General features: G+C 40.0%; 2 protein-coding genes across 2 annotated transcripts in view; one reads left to right on the plus strand and one right to left on the minus strand.

Moving 5' to 3' along the window:
* Positions 1-20,542, plus strand: part of slc4a3 (solute carrier family 4 member 3) — a 117,122-nt gene that overhangs the window by 37,609 nt on the left and 58,971 nt on the right. The window lies entirely within an intron of this gene.
* On the minus strand, positions 4,627-20,486 carry LOC306968259 (uncharacterized protein). The gene is made up of 4 exons (XM_079563601.1): positions 19,127-20,486; positions 14,758-15,016; positions 11,262-11,504; positions 4,627-6,357 (listed from the first exon to the last, which is right to left on the minus strand). Exons 1-4 carry the CDS (start codon positions 20,260-20,262, stop codon positions 4,660-4,662), a joined length of 3,336 nt encoding a protein of 1,111 aa, XP_079419727.1. The 5' UTR covers positions 20,263-20,486; the 3' UTR covers positions 4,627-4,659.

Genomic DNA, 20,542 nt, shown 5'->3' on the forward strand with positions numbered 1-20,542 from the left:
AGAAGCAAATAAAAAGGGGGACTATATTGTGAGGCGTAATGATAAGAGGAGTAAAACGTCCGCGCAGTAACTCCTAAAGACTTCCCCCGCTCACTTCCGTCAATAACCTTTAGGAGTTACTGCGCGGACGTTTTACTCCGCGTATCATTACGCCTCACAATATAGTCCCCCTTTTTATTTGCTTCTAAAATCGACATGCTACATTTCTGTGTAAATATACTTCGCATGAAAATACTTCACGTAACTTTATTTAAATAGGGAACACGTGGAAGAGCTTGGTAGCTTCTATCGTGAGCTTTTTCGGAGCTATATGACATGTGGGAGAGGCTGCGTATGTGCTCCATTTGCGTGACAGAGCGCACGGCCAAAGACCAGACGGGGATATATTAACTCGGCTAAAGTGAGGTAAGAACATATTTTAGTATGTAAAAACGGTGGCCTATTCCTTTAAGCTTGTGCATGACGGCACTTCCCGAAGTGACACGTTTTTGAGTGACAGTGCAGGATTTTAGAGGCAGTTGTGGGGAACAGGTCTGAGCTCATTCTACACATTAGGACATTGTTGGAACATGTAGGGGGAAGAAAATGCATAATTTTAACATTTTCAAACTCTGTATAGTCCCTTTAAGCATATTTGGCAGGATTAGTAAAGTCAAACCGTTCGTGGGGGCCCTGGTGTAAAAGACTCCACCGCAGCTGTTTCCATAAACAGTTGAGCTACAGGTTGCTAGCTTGCTAGCTTGCTTTAGGTTCAACAGCTTAAAAGTGAAATAACTCCTGCCCACGAGTGCCGCATATCGGTGTTTACTTCCACGGAAAAGTGCAGGTTAGTCCTGTTGTGTTGTGAGTCTGTGCTGATGTTGTTTCGTTGAGCCTGACGGAGATCCTCGTAGCAGCGGAGAATGTCTCGCTCTGAGACGAGCCTTCAGACAGTGACCAGCTAATAACCCACATAAAATAGTCCCTATAGTTTGACATATCTAGCGAGTTTAGTAAATGAAAACAACATTTGTTATAAAATGTTACGTTTGTGGGACCATGGCGTAAGCGAATTAAACAACTCGGAGCCGTGCATTAGACGGTTATAATGCACTCCACTGCGCGTCGTGGTGTTCTTGACCCTGCGGCGTGCATTATAACCGTTTATTATACGGGTCTTCACAATGTAAGTAGAACGCTCCGTTGATTTGAATGGGATTTCCCAACATTCTACCGGTCATTATTTTCTGATAAAGGACCTCTGAAAAAAGTAATGACCGCTGCCAATGGCAACGGAGTTTGTGCTTTCATATCACTCCGCGTGTACGTAGTAGCGACACTATCTGTCCCCGTCACTGCGAGAGAAGTTGGGGGAATTGCTCGTGAAGTTAGCGTGAGTCTGACTTTCAACTTACCCAGAGATTCACCACCATTCCTCCAACTGCGCCTTCAACTAAGCTTGCTGCTTCTAGCCTAGCAAAGCGTTGCTGAGCAACGCGCAAACTTTTGGGAACTATTTGTCGCGAAAGTCATTAAATAAACCTTTCGACCTTCATAAAAGTGTAGAAAGTTTATGGTCATTATCGGGAAAATAAGCACCGACGGGGCGAACCGGTCTTGTTTCGCCCTGAATGACCAGCGTTCTATACATTATCCCTTACCTAATGCACGGCTCCGAGTTGTTTAATCCTTACTTATTCGTGCCTAGGTAATATCTGCAGCATATTTACACAAATCAGTTTGAGCAGCAGGACAAAATGGAAAAAATACATTTAAGTAAAGTAAATGTAAGTAGGGCTGGGCACTGTTTACCCCCCCATTGTTTGGATTTTTTTTTTTTAGTACCTGGTAAATGAATGAAATGAATATAAACTCACGCGGAGAACGCGAGGCAAAATCCTTGACTACTTCATCCATGATTAGTTTTGGCTGATGTTAACGTTAATTGAACTAAAAACATAGAGGTGCAGCGAGTGACATAACCTTCTCATTTCTCTGTGACGGTCGTGATTGGTTCGGCTCAGCCTTAGCCGCAACTTGTTCAACAACTTGTTTACCGTGCGTGGCCAGATCCACTTTCTTTCATGCAGAAAGAAGGTGGGTGTGGTTTATCAGGCTAAAAAGTACATGGAGTTTATTGAATGTGTCCATCTTATAACAATATCATTCCTCATCATCAGTTTGACGTTTTGTAAATGCAGAAAATGCCACATGAATCGGATCTATTTATTGATTTGATTTGATTATTAAAATGACAGTGTACAGAATGAGGATAGTAAACCTTTAACCATACACTGGTGTGAGGCAAATGTAGTTCATGGTTCTTCCACTAGATGTCAGTGTTGTAACAGTTCTTTTGAGATCTAAGTCAGCCAGTAATGTTTAGTCTGGACCTCGTGTTGAATTCAGTATGAGCTCAGGGAGGGAGGAACTTCTTACTCGCTCTCCCTCAGCCTGATCCCGAAAGGTACATTTACTCTAAAGCAGGGGTGTCAAACTCATTTTGGGTCGCGGGCCGAAATTCAGCTCCCACGGCGGGTCGCGGGCCACATATAATAGAGAAAATGTTTCCAATAAATGAATAATAATAATAAGCTGTGATTTGATCAAAGCCCCAACTTGACTGTAGCTTCATTAATAACAACGGCTTACACTTGTTTTGCACTTTACAAGCCTGTGTCACAAGTTCCTGAAAGTGCAGTAGTCATTATTCATTCACTTGGTGGTGGTAAACTGTTATTGAAGCCACAGCCGCCCTGGGGCAGACTGTCCATTTACCACATGGCTATATAATGTGTTGTTCATATCCTGAGCTCGTATTATGTCAGTGCCCTCTGCTGGACACATGTGGAACTCTTTCCTTTTTTTTTTTTTTTAATTTAATGCCCCCTAGTGGCTAGAATGAGTACTCTGGTTATTCTTTAAAAAATCATAACTCCGCACAGGAATGGGCTAGAGACGTACCTTTTTTTTTTACATACTCTGGAATTTATGCTCTACAGGACAGGGGCTGGAAATAAATCATCTCGCGGGCCTGATCCGGCCCGTGAGATGTATGTTTGACACCGCTGCTCTAAAGTATCAGTACTTTTGCTGCTGTAAATGCATATTTTGGCTCCTCCACCTCTGTCCTGGAGAGACAGAAGCAGAGTCAGGCTGGAGGGAAACATTTACTCAAGAACAAGCAAAAGCAGAATTAAGTATTTGGTGAAAAATGACTTAACTAATGATGATGATAATCAAATGTGCTGTGTGAGAAAACTAGTGTAAAAAACGCTACTTGAAATATGATTATTATATGGACTTTGAATGAACTTTGAATGAATGAATGAATGAAGGTTTATTCGGTTACAAAACATAAAACAAAAAGTACAGTATGTACTGCAAATTCATCACAGACAAGGTGGGTAACCGAAAAGGTGTAGGCTGAAGCCGTGGCTTATTTTTCCTACCCTATTTACAAAACAACAAAAAACATCTACCCATCAAAGACGTTACAAAAAAACAAATGTATACAATATATTATATATATACCTATACATTCACGCATATACAGTACACATATTTTTTCTTCTTTACTAAAATAATAATATGGTAATTTGTAAATAAAAATACTTGTTGGTTCCTCTGTTCCAATTTATGCACAACAGTAATGCATGAGCTTAACGAATTGCTTAACGAATTGCTCATGGAATTGCTCCTTATAAGATCATTGTTGAGATTGTTCCACAAGTCGACCCCTTTGACCGAAATAGTATTCATTTTAAAGTTTGTTTGGACCATTTGTTTTTTAAACATGTTTTCTCCTCTCAGGTTAGATTTCCTTGTCCTGTTTGCAAACAGACAAAGTATATTTTCAGGCAGTATTTTCCTATGGAATATGAAGGAAAAAATAATGATGCTCATTACTCAATTTTCATACAATAAAAAAACAAAATCAAATAGATGTGTGAGTCCAATACATTGATCATCTGTGTATTTTACCAATCAATATAATGCACCTTTCAACACAAAATTCTAGCAATTACTATTACTATTTTGCCATGTATAATGTTTGTATTGTTGAGTAATTCATACAATTGAACTTTTCAGACAATTTATACATTTTATTATATTAAAATGACATTGTACAAATGATCATGTTTTAAGGTGAACAAACTTCTCCTGTGATTAAGTTTTACAATCATGACTAAAACTGAACCCAAAATGCAGTTCATTCACAATCGACTGAACAAGTGAATTTCTCCACCGTGACGTCAATAAAGTCTCATCTTATATTCAGAATATAAACATCACTTAAACATAAAACACTGGAGTTCATAGAAGATAATATTTGATTTGAAGAAAACATGTCGAATCCGATTCTGAATCAATATTATGCAGAATGTGGTGATTCAATGAGCAATGTTTAATTCTACATACATTTTTTTAAGAGAAAAGTGATCGATTCAGTGGGAGGAGTAAGTATTGCAGAAGGTGCCCTTCAGTGTAAAAATTAAATAAGAAAGGAAAAAGGAAAAAAATCTGAGGCACTCCGATACTTTACTCTATGTACATTTTGTTGGAGCTGCTGCTGAAACAAATGTGTAATTATTAAAAAGTTAAGAAAGTCTCTTCAAACAAAAAAACAAACAAGAAAAGGCAGAAAGACAACACATAAAACAGTATCAGCACAGGCTGCTATTTTAATTTACGGAAATGTGCATTGGCTCCAGAATATGCAATATCCCCATTAAATCTGACCCCAGCGTAGAGCGGCTCGGTGAAGCTGGTCTGGATTCTGTGCAGGAGGGTCATGGTTTGGTCCTGAACTCGGTAAAACAACAGAACCCCTGCACTGTGGTCCAGGTAAACCCCGATTCTGGGCGAGGAGGGATCTGAGACAGAGTAGGTGACTGAGTAAAAAGTAATTCTGCAACTGCCTGCATTTGTGTCACAATAATGGTCCCAGGATTTGTCATTGGATCCAAATGTAGATTTATTTCCTTTCCTTTGTATATCTCTGTATGAAACTGCTACATAAACAGATGTCCCGAACCACTCCACCTCCCAGTAACAGCGGCCCGTCAGACTCTCTCTGCTCAGGACCTGAATCACGTAGTCGCCAATGAATCTATCTGGATGATCAGGATAACTCTGTTTTGTTTTCATAACCAAAGCTCTTCTGTTTTCATCTAACAGATGCAGCCTGATATGTGCTGTGTTTGGATCCCATGTAAGTTCTGTTGAATATTGTAAGAACTCCTCTCTGGTGGTGGGTTCAGCTGCTGACAGTAAAACATGGTCTGGACTCAGATCCTCCTCCAGAGTGAGTTTCAGTTTGTGCCTGAGCGCTGACACAGCTGTGGTCACCTCCTCAAAGCCGTGGTGAGGCCCTGTCTGAATCTCTGTCCTCTGTGGGTCTTTGGACAGTGAAGCATAGAGCTGTAGAAACTGGTTGTGGTCCAGTGTGAGGGACAGTGTGTCCAGCTCAGAGATGTTCCTCTTCAGCTCAGTGACGTCCCGCTGCAGTTGGTCCTGAAGCTCTTGGACTCGTCTCAGTTGGTTTTGCTCCTCAGACCGGATCTGCTGCTCCACCTCAGAGCGTCTTTTCTCCAGGAGAAGGGCCATCTCTCTGAAGCTGTCCCCACTGCGCTGCACTGCTGTCTGGGCAGAGCGGCTGATGTCCTGGGCCTCCTGTCGGAGCGTCTCCAGGTCTGTCTCTTTGAGCTGGAGGCTCTGGAGCAGCAGGGTCCTTCGAGCCGGAAGCTCTTTCTCCTTCTGGGCCCTCTCTGCTGCAGCCGTCACTGTGCGGTGGCCCTGGTGCTGGTCCACAGAGCAGAGGTAGCAGATGAGCTGCTGGTCGGTGCGGCAGAATATCTCCTTCACTTTGTGGTGTTCAGAGCAGATGTTTTCCTGGAGTTTGTCAGAGGGCGCCACCAGCTGGTGTCTCTGAAACACTGCAGAATCAAAGTGAGGCTGGAGGTGGCTCTCACAGAACGAAGCCACACACTGCAGACAGGACTTGACGGCTTTCTGCTTGGTCTCAGAGCACACATCACAGAACACTTCAGCATCACAGTGGTCAGCAGGGGGCGCTGTGAGGCCAGTCTTGTTCAGTTGCTCCACTAAACTTGCTACCAGAATGTTTTTGTGGGGTACAGGCCTGGGGCTGAAGCTCTCTCTGCATTGTGGACAGCTGTACAGCTGCCTCTCGTCCTCTTGGTCCCAGTGTTTTTTCACACACTTCCTGCAGTAGCTGTGTCCACAGGGAATAGTCACCGGGTCCTTCAGTAGATCCAAGCAGATGGAACAGGAAAAGGCCTCTTGGTCGAGAGATTTCTGCGCCATTTCTCCTTCAATAACAGCAACTGAGTTTGACTTCGACACAAATGAAACCTAACAGGGAAGTGAGCTGTGGAAGAGGAGACGGCACTGCCCCCTGCTCTGAGTGAATCTGAGGAGGAGCGAGTCTGACAGAGGGAGGGGCTCAGTCTCACCCACAGAGAGGAGTCAAATTTCAGTGACAGAAGACAGTTGAAACTGGTTTAGTTGTATTCAAATTTGTGCCAAGGAAATTAATGTACAAAAAAAAAAAACCTAATGCAAAAATACGGAGCAACATTGAAGACCCACAGTGTGTGGTTACAGGAGCCTTAGAGAGTTTTCAGACCTATTTTATAAAATATTTATATACTACATATACCAGGGCGGCAAAAAAAAAAAATTATATAGATTATTTTTCAATTGGTAAAAAGGACACCGGATAACATACAGTAATGTGGGTCATGAGCCTTTCCCAGGTAACATTTCAGTAAAATGTTTACGTTGAGGCAAAGAAAAAGTTATGTGTGAAGAAAACTACTCTTAGAAATACAAAGTACTTAATTATAATGTTACTCGAATAAATGAATATAGACAGTTTATTCACACAGCGCAGTTTGACAGCAATAAACGTAGACACAGTTTGGAGTTGTATGTGTCAAATGGTTAACAATGGAATGTTTGGGCGGTCCAGACTCCGGTGTAACCCAGAGAGCGGAGCAGAGGCTCAGTGAGGGAGGAGCTTCCTAACAGAGGCAGCACTTTACAAACACAGACACCGAACAGCTACAGTTTGTGTTTAAAACTGATTCAAAAGGTTTTCAGCCCTGTTTTTTTATTACTTTTTTTTTTCAACCTGATACAAAATTGCACGTCATCACAGGTAATGTCATCACAGGTAATGTTCCGGTCAAAGTTCACACCTACCCACGGTGTCAACAAAGCCCATTAAAACCAGACTATAGTAGAACAACCGGCTATTTAGTGACTATTACGTCGCTTAAAGTTGTTCTACGGCGATATGCAGGTTCTCATTCATTCTCCATTGTCCACATGGGCTTAGTCAGTCTATGGAAGAGTTTTGCTCTAGTTCCTTTAGTGCAGTGGTGTCCAAAGTGCGGCCCGGTGGCCAAATGCGGCCCTCAGACCAATTTTTGGTGTCCCTCTGCCTTCTTGCTGAATCGGGACACATCATCAGAGATAGTCCTTTTTATTTGAAATGTAATAATTCTACACAATTCTAACCAAACGACTAACCATTTACTGTGAGACAGAGCTGGCATAAAGGTTTTGAGCATAAATAGAGGTATGGGGCGCAATTTAAACCTCTGCTAGTCAAAGGTTTTGCGGCACTAACCACCGATCTATGGCCCTTCATCCTGTGTACGCTTCAGTATGCGGCCCCCCATGAAAAAAGTTTGGACACCCCTGCTTTAGTGAGAGTAAATTTTTACATTTTGTGGCACACCAAGGCAAGGCTTACCAAGGCTTTTTAACACGGTGATAAATTAATAAGGCTTTCTAATTCAAGTTTGAGGCACATCTTAGGGACACGAAGTAGTGTGTAAAATAATTCAGAAATACAGAAAAAAGTGGAGTGGCATTTTTCCACTTACATAGTGTGGATAAAGCTTTTACCCATTACAATTACAAAGTTTTTGAGTCCAAATTGTCCATAAATAGATTATATCCATAAGTTCAAAAGAAGTTTTTTGCTCTATTCACGAGTGCAATAAAGGAACCTCACAGTGTTGTATATGGAGTCACCGTTCATACTCATCACATTTCCTACTGTAAGAAAAGATCCAGAACGTCGTGACGAATGGATTAAATTAGTAAGTTTGACATATAGCAAATTAGTAATGCTATTCGTGTTTTTTATTTATTTATTGGTTTAGCAAGGGCCACAAGTTCTTTTTCTCTTCCCAGTAACACTGTGTCCCCGTTTCTAAGAGAATTCTTTTAAAACATAGATTTTTAATGCTCAAAATATTCAGTATCTGTGTCACACTCGGTATCGACTTGTCGCTCCATAAGTAAAATAAAGGATGATAACATTTCAAGACTCGATAAATCAGACCCACAAAAACAACCCTGATGATGTGAGGTCTGTTCTCATGGAGGAGAATCTGACACACAAAGTTCATTCCTTTGTCCTTATTTTAAATGCTCTCAACACAGTAAAGTATCACAGAGGACAAAGTCATCACACATGGAATATCAAATCAGTAATGTTGCTTTACTCGTCTCAATGATTTAAATGTGTTGTGTGTCTGTGATTCAGCTCGACACAGAAACAACCACCAGGAAACGCCCTCCCACTGCAGCAGCACTCGAGTTAAAGTTGTGTAATCGTTTAAACGCAGTACATAGTTCAAGGCAAATGTAATGCACGGTTCTTCACACTCTCCCACAGTCTGACCCTGAGAGGTACTTTTACTCTAAAGTAACTGTACTACTTCAGGAAATATCTGGGCTACTTCTCCCAAGTCTGTCCAGGAGAGACGGGAGCAGAGTCAGGCTGAGAGAGAGGAGGGGAACGGGAAAAAGAGCACTGTTACTTTAAAAAACATTAACTCGAGTACAAGTAGGAAAAGTATTTGGTGAAAAACAACTTAACTACTGAGTGACTGTTTGAGTGTAAAAGTCTGACTTATGTTGTGGGAGTGAAGAATTCCTGCAGACAAATCTTAGAGGAGGATCATTATTATTTCAGGATAAACATAAAGGGTTTATCTTTCTAAAGTTGAGCTCCAAGAATAAAACGCATTTTTATTTGTGAACATGAGTAACACTGAACTTCCACAGTGTGTGTTTACTGCAGCCTCAGGAAGTTTTCAAACATGTTTTGTTCACTGAGAGGAATTTCTTCTTCCAAAACTACAGAGAAAATCAGATTCCAATCACAATTTCTGTCGGAAAACAATCATTCTCCTCAACAAGGAAACAACAACCAGGAAATGACGCCATCACTAATGCAGTACATGGTTCGTACCACTAGAGGTTGCAGTTGTACAAGTGTTGGACGGAGTTTAGACCTCGTGTTGGATATGAGCGGAGGATGGACGTAATCGTTTATATTTGTACTTTTTGAGAGACTTTTTACTTGCTTTCCCTCAGTCTGACCCAGAGAGGTACATTTACTCTGAAGTTACAGTACTCTTACTTGGGTAAATACTTTGGCTTCTCAACCTCTGTCCAGGAGAGACGGGAGCAGAGTCAGGATGAGAGAAAGAAGAGAGGAGGGAAACACTATAAGGAACACTGTTACTTTAAAATACATTGACTGTAGTAGAAGTAAAAGTAGTAACTCAGGTTACTCAAGTAAAGTAGAGAAAGTACTTAATGACTGTGTAAAAGTCTGATTTATGTTGTGGGAGTGAAGAAATCCCACAGACAAAACTTAGAATAAAGTAACAATTCTACTAATTCTTTCAAGATAAACATAAATAAAGGGTTTATATTTTTTTAAGTTGGGGTGCAAGATGAACATGAAGCTTTTGTAACTTGAAAGATTTACTCACAGTGAAAAAGAAGCCAAATATTATTTTTGAGTAAGAATTTTGATGCTTTTACCTAATGTTTCTCAACTAGGTTAAAGAAATGTCCTGTGTGAGAAAACTAAAAACTAAAACAGGAACTTGAAATATTAAAATTCAGCACTTTATGATCTGATTTTTAATCAACATAAGTCACATAGATGGTGGAGTCCTATACATTGGTCTCCTGTGTCTTTTACTTTCTCCATAGCAGTATTACTAATTAATGTTGTGCAACTCTCAACACAAAATGATAGCAGCTTTATTAATGTAAACATGTTATATATAATATGTTACAAATCGCTCTAAAGATCGCCCTGATGAAGACATAGCTGTCGAAACGCGTTGGCGTTTTTAACCTACTTGTCCATGCACTAATAAAGGATTTTTAATTTTTGCTACTCCGGAGTGCCTCCATACCTTTTTTGACTGCTTTTGACACGCACAGCCAGTCTCTCTTCTGTCCTCATGCACTATCGGCTCCTTGGAAGAGCACCCGTGAGTATACTACAACCTATTACACCTATGGGACCTTAGCAGCGCTCATTTTCTATTTTTCATTTTTATGTTACAAATGTATTGATAGTTTCTCAAATAAGTGCTTCACAAGATTGGACTTTTGAGACTTTATTTTAACAACCCACATGAAACAGATCAATGTGTGAATTTGATAAGGATTCAAATTGTACAGATCACGTTTTACTGTGAACAAACTACTTCACCATCACATAGTTTTTTTTTTGATTCTGAGATGTTTTACAATCGTCACGGAAACTATATCCAACTAATGAATTTCTCCATCAGCAAAAAGTCTGATCTTATGGAGACAAAACATTTAACAAAAGTCATATACTGTTGTTCAGAATACAAACATCACTTAAACATTATAAAACACTGTAGTTTATTACATAGAAGATAAGATTTGATTTGAAGAAAACATCCTGTTCTGAATCAATATTATGCAGAATGTGGTGTGGTGTGATTCAAGAAGCAATGTTTAATTCTACGTACATTTTGTTGGAGCTGCTGCTGAAACAAATGTGTAATTATTAAAAAGTTAAGAAAGTCCCTTCAAACATAAAACAAACAGGAAAATGCACAAAGACAACACATAATTGTACATAATTACATAATTGTAACATATTTCAATTTATGGAAATATGCGTTTTCTCCAGTATCCCCATTAAACCCAACTCCAGCGTAGAGCGGCTCTGTGAAGCTGGTCTGGTTTCTGTTGAGGAGGGTCATGGTTTGGCCCTGAACTTGGTAAAACAACAGAACCCCTGCACTGTGGTCCAGGTAAACCCCGATTCTGGGCGAGGAGGGACCTGAGACTTTGTAGTAAACTGAGTTGAAAGTAATTTTATAACTGCCTGAGTTTTTGCCACACTGACAGTTCCAGGATTTATCATTGTATCCAAATGTAGATTCACTTCCTACCCTCTGAATATCTCCGTATGAAACTGCTACACTAATAAGTCCGCTCCACTCCACCTCCCAGTAACAGCGGCCCGTCAGACTCTCTCGGCTCAGGACCTGATAGCAATTGCTGAATCTGTCTGGATGATCAGGATAATTCTGGTTTGTACCCACAACTTTGGGTTTGACTTCGACACAAATGAAACCTAACAGGGAAGTGAGCTGTGGAGGGGGAGACGGCACCGCTCCCTGCTCAGAGTGAATCTGAGGAGGAGCGAGGTCTGACAGAGGGAGGGGCTCAGTCTCACCCACAGAGAGGAGTCAAATTTCAGTGAGAGAGGAGTGTTCAAAAACCTAGTGCAAAAATGCAGATCTATTTTATTAAATATTTATACACTACATATACAAGGGTAGTCTAAAATAAATGTAAAAAGATTATTTTCCAATAGGTAAAAAGGACACTGGATTCCATACAATATAATGTGTTCCAGTGTAACCAAGAGAGCGGAGCATAGGCTCATTGAGGGAGGAGTGTTCAAACGGACGCATCACTTTCAAAACACAGAGTGACACCGAACCTACAGTTTGTGTTTAGAGCAGCCTCAGAAAGTTTTCAGACCACTTTCACCTCTTGTGTTTTCAGCCTGATACAAAATTACACAATAAGCACTCTTCTACAGGTACCATTATCACCAATTACCCTAAAATACATATTTAAAAAAATGTTCACAAAATCAACTTTGGCCAAATTTTGCCAAATCACTCTTTTCATTGTTCCAATTGGAATTGTGTCTGCACCAAACATGGAGTCAATTGCCGACATGCTGCATGTGCTTAAATACAGAAGAATCAATCTATCACAGCGCTGAACGAGCCGAGCTCCATCTGCCGGTCTGTACAGTCTCTCTGAGCGTAAAACCAGACCCACAAAAACAACCCTGATGATGTGAGGTCTGTTCTCATGGAGGAGAATCTCACACAAAAAGTTGATTCCTTTGTCCTTATTTTAAATGCTCTCAGCACAGTAAAGTATCACAGAGGACAAAGTCATCACACATGGAATATCAAATCAGAAATGTTGCTTTACTCGTCTCAATGATTTAAATGTGTTGTGTGTCTGTGATTCAGCTCGACACAGAAACAACCACCAGGAAACGCCCTCCCACTGCAGCAGCACTCGAGCTAAAGTTGTGTAATCGTTTCAACGCAGTACATAGTTCAAGGCAAATGTAATGCACGGTTCTTCACACTCTCCCACAGTCTGACCCTGAGAGGTACTTTTACTCTAAAGTAACTGTACTCTTACTTCAGGAAATATCTGGGCTACTTCACCCAAGTCTGTCCAAGAGAGACGGGAGCAGAGTCAGGCTGAGAGAGAGGAGGGGAACGGGAAAAGGAGAACTGTTACTTTATACATTTACTCGAGCACAAGTAGGAAAAGTAATTGGTGAAAAACAACTTAACTACTGAGTGACTGTTTGAGTGTAAAAGTCTGACTTATGTTGTGGGAGTGAAGACAAATCTTAAAGGATGATCATTGTTATTTCAGGATAAACATAAAGGGTTTATCTTTCTAAAGTTGAGCTCCAAGAATAAAACCCATTTTTATTTGTGAACACAAGTAACACTGAACATCCACAGTGTGTGTTTACAGCAGCCTCAGGAAGTTTTCAAACCTGTTTTGTTCACTGAGAGGAATTTCTTCTTCAAAAACTACAGAGAAAATGAAATTCCAATCACAATTTCTGTCGGAAAACAATCATTCTCCTCAACAAGGAAACAACAACCAGGAAATGACGCTCTCACTAACGCAGTACATGGTTCTTACCACTAGAGGTCGCAGTTGTAAAAGTGTTGGACGGAGTTTAGACTTAGTGTTGGATATGAGCAGAGGATGGACGTAATCGTTTATATTTGTACTTTCTGAGAGACTTTTTACTTGCTCTCCCTCAGTCTGACCCAGAGAGGTACATTTACTCTGACATTACAGTACTCTTACTTCAGTAAATACTTTGGCTTCTCGACCTCTGTCCAGGAGAGACGGGAGCAGAGTCAGGATGAGAGAAAGAAGAGAGGAGGGAAACACTATCAGAAACACTGTTACTTTAAAATACATTGACTGTAGTAGAAGTAAAAGTAGTGACTCAGGTTACTCAAGTAAAGTAGAGAAAGTACTCAATGACTGTGTAAGTCTTATTTATGTTGTGGGAGTGAAGAAATCCCACAGACAAAACTTAGAATAAACTAAGAATTCTACTAATTCTTTCAAGATAAACATAAATAAAGAGTTTATCTTTTTAAAGGTGAGCTACAAGAATAAAAACTTTCATTAGTATTTGTCAACATGAAGCTTTTGTCACTAAAAAATGAACTCACATTGAATATTGATGCTTTTACCTAATGTTACTAAACTGGGTTAAAGAAATGTCTTGTGTGAGAAAAGTATTGTAAAAACAGGAACATGAAATATTAATATTCAGCACTTTATGATCTGATTTTTAATTAACATACTGTAAGTCACATAGATGTTGGAGTCCTATACATTGGTCTCCTGTGTCTTTTGCTTTCTCCATAGCAGTATTACTAATTAATGTTATGCAACTTTCAACACAAAATGATAGCAGCTATATTAATTTAAACATGTTATATATAATATGTTACAAATGTATTGATACTTTCTCAAATAAGTGCTTCACAAGATTGGACTTTTGAGACTTTATTTTAACAACCCACATGAAACAGATCAATGTGTGAATTTGATTATGATTCAAATTGTACAGATCACGTTTTACTGTGAACAAACTACTTCACCATCACATAGTTTGTTTGAGATTCTGAGATGTTTTACAATCGTCACGGAAACTATATCCAACTAATGAATTTCTCCATCAGCAAAAAGTCTGATCTTATGGAGACAAAACATTTAACAAAAGTCATATACTGTTGTTCAGAATATAAATATCACTTAAACATTATAAAACACTGTAGTTTATTACATAGAAGATAAGATTTGATTTGAAGAAAACATCCTGTTCTGAATCAGTATTATGCAGAATGTGGTGTGGTGTGAAGCAATGTTTAATTCTACGTACATTTTGTTGGAGCTGCTGCTGAAACAAATGTGTAATTATTAAAAAGTTAAGAAAGTCCCTTCAAACAAAAAACAAACAGGAAAATGCACAAAGACAACACATAACATGATAGCAGCACAAAGCTGCTATTTCAATTTATGGAAATATGCGTTTTCTCCAGTATCCCCATTAAACCTGACTCCAGCGTAGAGCGGCTCGGTGAAGCTGGTCTGGTTTCTGTTGAGGAGGGTCATGGTTTGGCCTTGAACTTGGTAAAACAACAAAACCCCTGCACTGTGGTCCAGGTAAACCCCGATTCTGGGCGAGGAGGGACCTGAGACTTTGTAGTAAACTGAGTTGAAAGTAATTTTATAACTGCCTGAGTTTTTGCCACACTGACAGTTCCAGGATTTATCATTGTATCCAAATGTAGATTCACTTCCTACCCTCTGAATATCTCCGTATGAAACTGCTACACTAATAAGTCCGCTCCACTCCACCTCCCAGTAACAGCGGCCCGTCAGACTCTCTCGGCTCAGGACCTGATAGCAATTGCTGAATCTGTCTGGATGATCAGGATAATTCTGGTTTGTACCCACAACTTTGGGTTTGACTTCGACACAAATGAAACCTAACAGGGAAGTGAGCTGTGGAGGGGGAGACGGCACCGCTCCCTGCTCAGAGTGAATCTGAGGAGGAGCGAGTCTGACAGAGGGAGGGGCTCAGTCTCACCCACAGAGAGGAGTCAAATTTCAGTGAGAGAGGAGTGTTCAAAAAACCTAGTGCAAAAATGCAGATCTATTTTATTAAATATTTATACACTACATATACAAGGGTAGTCTAAAACAAATGTAAAAAGATTATTTTCCAATAGGTAAAAAGGACACTGGATTCCATACAATGTAATGTGTTCCAGTGTAACAGAGAGAGCGGAGCAGAGGCTCATTGAGGGAGGAGAGTTCAAATGGACGCATCACTTTCCAAACACAGAGTGACACCGAACCTACAGTTTGTGTTTAGAGCAGCCTCAGAAAGTTTTCAGACCACTTTCACCTCTTGTGTTTTCAGCCTGATACAAAATTACACAATAAGCACTCTTCTACAGGTACCATTATCACCAATTACCCTAAAATACATATTTAAAAAAATGTTCACAAAATCAACTTTGGCCAAATTTTGCCAAATCACTCTTTTCATTGTTCCAATTGGAATTGTGTCTGCACCAAACATGGAGTCAATTGCCGACATGCTGCATGTGCTTAAACACAGAAGAATCAATTTATCACAGCGCTGAACGAGCCGAGCTCCATCTGCTGGTCTGTGCAGTCTCTCTGAGCGTAAAACCAGACCCACAAAAACAACCCTGATGATGTGAGGTCGGTTCTCATGGAGGAGAATCTCACACAAAAAGTTGATTCCTTTGTTCTTGTTTTAAATGCTCTCAGCACAGTAAAGTATCACAGAGGACAAAGTCATCACACATGGAATATCAAATCAGTAATGTTGCTTTACTCGTCTCAATGATTTAAATGTGTTGTGTGTCTGTGATTCAGCTCGACACAGAAACAACCACCAAGAAACGCCCTCCCACTGCAGCAGCACTCGAGCTAAAGTTGTGTAATCGTTTCAACGCAGTACATAGTTCAAGGCAAATGTAATGCACGGTTCTTCACACTCTCCCACAGTCTGACCCTGAGAGGTACTTTTACTCTAAAGTAACTGTACTCTTACTTCAGGAAATATCTGGGCTACTTCACCCAAGTCTGTCCAAGAGAGACGGGAGCAGAGTCAGGCTGAGAGAGAGGAGGGGAACGGGAAAAGGAGCAATGTTACTTTAAAATACATTTACTCGAGTACAAGTAGGAAAAGTATTTGGTGAAAAACAACTTAACTACTGAGTGACTGTTTGAGTGTAAAAGTCTGACTTATGTTGTGGGAGTGAAGAAATCCTGCAGACAAATCTTAGAGGATTATCATTATTATTTCAGGATAAACATAAAGGGTTTATCTTTCTTTCACTGAGAGGAATTTCTTCTTCAAAAACTACAGAGAAAATGAAATTCCAATCACAATTTCTGTCGGAAAACAATCATTCTCCTCAACAAGGAAACAACAACCAGGAAATGACGCCCTCACTAACGCAGTACATGGTTCGTACCACTAGAGGTTGCAGTTGTACAAGTGTTGGACGGAGTTTAGACCTCGTGTTGGATATGAGCTGAGGATGGACGTAATCGTTTATATTTGTACTTTCTGAGAGACTTTTTACTTGCTTTCCCTCAGTCTGACCCAGAGAGGTACATTTACTCTGAAGTTACAGTACTCTTACTTGGGTAAATACTTTGGCTTCTTGACCTCTGTCCAGGAGAGACGGGAGCAGAGTCAGGATGAGAGAAAGAAGAGAGGAGGGAAACACTATAAGGAACACTGTTACTTTAAAATACATTGACTGTAGTAGAAGTAAAAGTAGTAACTCAGGTTACTCGAGTAAAGTAGAGAAAGTACTTAATGACTGTGTAAAAGTCTGATTTATGTTTTGGGAGTGAAGAAATCCCACAAACAAAACTTAAAATAAAGTAACAATTCTACTAATTCTTTCAAGATAAACATAAATAAAGGGTTTATATTTTTAAAGTTGGGCTACAAGATGAACATGAAGCTTTTGTAACTTGAAAGATTTACTCACAGTGAAAAACAAGCCAAATATTATTGTTGAGTAAGAATATTGATGCTTTTACCTAATGTTACTAAACTGGGTTAAAGAAATGTCTTGTGTGAGAAAAGTATTGTAAATACAGGAACTTGAAATATTAAAATTCAGCACTTTACAATCTGATTTTTAATGAACATAAGTCACATAGATGTTGGAGTCCTATACATTGGTCTCCTGTGTCTTTTACTTTCTCCATAGCAGTATTACTAATTAATGTTATGCAACTCTGAACACAAAATGATAGCAGCTATATTCATTTAAACATGTTATATATAATATGTTACAAATGTATTGATACTTTCTCAAATGAGTGCTTCACAAGATTGTACTTTTGAGACTTTATTTGAACAACCCACATGAAACAGATCAATGTGTGAATTTGATAATGATTCAAATTGTACAGATCACGTTTTACTGTGAACAAACTACTTCACCATCAAATAGTTTTTTTCTGAGATGTTTTACAATCGTCACGGAAACTATATCCAACTAATGAATTTCTCCATCAGTACAAAGTCTTGTCTTATGGAGACAAAACATTTAACAAAAGTCATATACAGTGGGGAAAAAAAAGTATTTGGTCAGTTTCACATAGACATTGTTTTGGATTTTGGCCAAATACTTTTTTCCCCCACTGTGTGTGTGTATATATATATATATATATATATATATATATATATATATATATATATATATATATATATATTATAAAGATTATAAAACACTGCAGTTAGACATTGTTTTATTACGTGGCAGATTTTTTTGTGATCTTTTTTTTTTTTATTGAAGTGTTGCATTGCACACTTTCATTTTATACCCTTTTTATTACTCACATCCCCATTTCCCTTATGATGGGCAGAGAAACTCAAAATTGTGTGAAAAGCAGTCCCCGAAAATGAAAAACATTGATAAATAAATAAATAAATAAAAAAAAAAATGAAAAATAAAAAACAAAAAATAGAAGATAAGATTTGATGAAGAAAACATGTAGAATCCGGTTCTGAATCAATATTATGCAGAATGTGGTGATTCAAGAAGCAATGTTTAATTCTACGTACATTTTGTTGGAGCTGCTGCTGAAACACACGTGTAATTATTAAAAAGTTGAGAAAGTCCCTTCAAACAAAAAGCAAACAAGGAAAGGCAGACAGAAAACACATGGCACAAAGCTGCTATTTCAATTTATGGAAATATGCATTTTCACAAGTATCCCCATTAAACCTGACTCCAGAACCGGTGAAGGTGGTCTGGACTCTGTGCAGGAGGGTCATGGTCTGGGCCTGAACTCGGTAAAACAGAACCCCTGATTTTATTTTGGGTCTGACAAATATGATCGAAACTGAACCTAATATATATTTACAACATATATTTGAGTAAAATATATGATAACAAATACAAAAATTATACTCAAGTTTTAAATTGTTATATGACACAGTGACACAGTGCATTTGATGAAAACAGTGACTGATGTAAAATATTTGCAGAATTGTACTGGAGTTTTCCAGTGTCACTTTGAAGAGATCAGTATTGTTGTCAGGTTAGTTAAACAAAAGGTCATCATTAAAACAATTTGACCGACTGTAAAATCAAATCAAATCAAATCAAATGTATTTATATGGCACATTTAAAACAACTGCTGTTGACCAAAGTGCTTCACAAAAGGTCTACAGTACAGAAAAAAAAAATATAAATATAATAATAGAAAAATGTGGTCACATTCAACTAAAAGTGTACAAAGACCCTTTATACAAAAACAACGTCAGTAGTATTGTTTGTTTAGGAAAGCTTCTAGTCCTACTGACTCTGCCATGCCTGTGATTGTAAAGGTTATTTTCTTAGATATGCAGTTTGTTAGTATGTTTTACCACTGTAGAGCACTGTGTGACATTGTGTCAGTGAAAAGGGCTATACAAATGAAGTTTACTTACTGATTTGATCAATAAAAGGCAGAAAGATGACTCCAGATTTTGAAGAACAAAACTGCAATTTGTAAATGCGTAAAAGTGAACCTGAGACCTTGCAGTAGTTCGAATTAAACCTGAATAATCACTGAATTTGACCGGATGATCAGGATTATTCTGTTCTTTATTCAGGACTATTGCTCTTCTGTTTCCATTAGTTCTTGTGAATATTGTGAATATGTTAAGAACTCCTCTGTGGTGGTGGGTTCAGCTGCTGACAGTAAAACATGGTCAAGACTCGGATCCTCCTCCAAAGTGAGTTGTAGTTTTTCTCTGAGCACTGACACAGCTGTGGTCACATCCTCAAAGCCGCGGTGAGGCCCTGTCTGAATCTCTGTCCTCTGTGAGTCTGTGGACAGTGAAGCATAGAGCTGTAGAAACTGGCTGTGGTCCAGTGTGAGGGACAGTGTGTCCAGCTCAGAGATGTTCCTGTTCAGCTCAGTGATGTTCAGCTGCAGTTGTTCCTGAAGCTCTTGGACTCGTCTCAGCTGGGTTTGCTCCTCAGACCGGATCTGCTGCTCCACCTCAGAGCATCTTTTCTCCAGGAGAAGGGCCATCTCTCTGAAGCTTTCCTCACTGTGCTGCACTGCTGTCTGGGCAGAGCAGCTGATGTCCTCGGCCTGCTGTCGGAGCGTCTCCAGGTCTGTCTCTGTGAGCTGGAGGGTCTGGAGCAGCAGGGTCCTTCGAGCCGGCAGCTCTTTCTCCTTCTGGGCCCTCTCTGCTGCAGCCGTCACTGTGCGGTGGCCCTGGTGCTGGTCCACAGAGCAGAGGTAGCAGATGAGCTGCTGGTCGGTGCGGCAGAATATCTCCTTCACTTTGTTGTGTTCAGAGCAGATGTTTTCCTGGAGTTTGTCGGAGGGCGCCACCAGCTGGTGTCTCTGAAACACTGCAGCATCATAATGAGGCTGGAGGTGGCTCTCACAGAACGAAGCCACACACTGCAGACAGGACTTGACAGCTTTCAGCTTGGTCTCAGAGCACACATCACAGGCCACTTCAGCATCACCGTGGTCAGCAGGGGGCGCTGTGTGGCCAGCCTTCTTCAGCTGCTCCACTAAACTTGCCAACATGATACTTGTGAATGGCACAGGCCTGGGGCTGAAGCTCTCTCTGCATTGTGGACAGCTGTACAGCTTCTTCTCGTCTTCTTGGTCCCAGTGTTTTTTTACACACTTCCTGCAATAGCTGTGTCCACAGGGAATAGTCACCGGGTCCTTGAGTAGATCCAAACAGATGGAACAGAAAAAGGCCTCTTGGTCGAGAGATTCCTGCGCCATTTCGCTGTCGATAAGAGCAACTGAGTCTGACTGTGACACAGGTGAAATCTAACAGGGAAGTGAGCTGCGGAGGACGAGACGACGGTCACTTCTTTGTGTGAGTCTGATTAGGAGTGAGGTCTGGCAGAGGGAGGGGCTGAAAACGGCTGAGTCACAGTTCAAAGGTCAAACACATTCATATTAGGTGTGTTTAAGATTCGTGTCCAAGATGCCACTGCCCTGCTCTGACGCTACCTGTGCAACGGTGCCAGTATTCTTGTGAGAGCGAGGCAGGCAAAGT

This window comes from Gobius niger, assembly GCF_951799975.1.
Source record: "Gobius niger genome assembly, chromosome: 9".
Taxonomy (NCBI): Eukaryota; Metazoa; Chordata; class Actinopteri; order Gobiiformes; family Gobiidae; genus Gobius; species Gobius niger.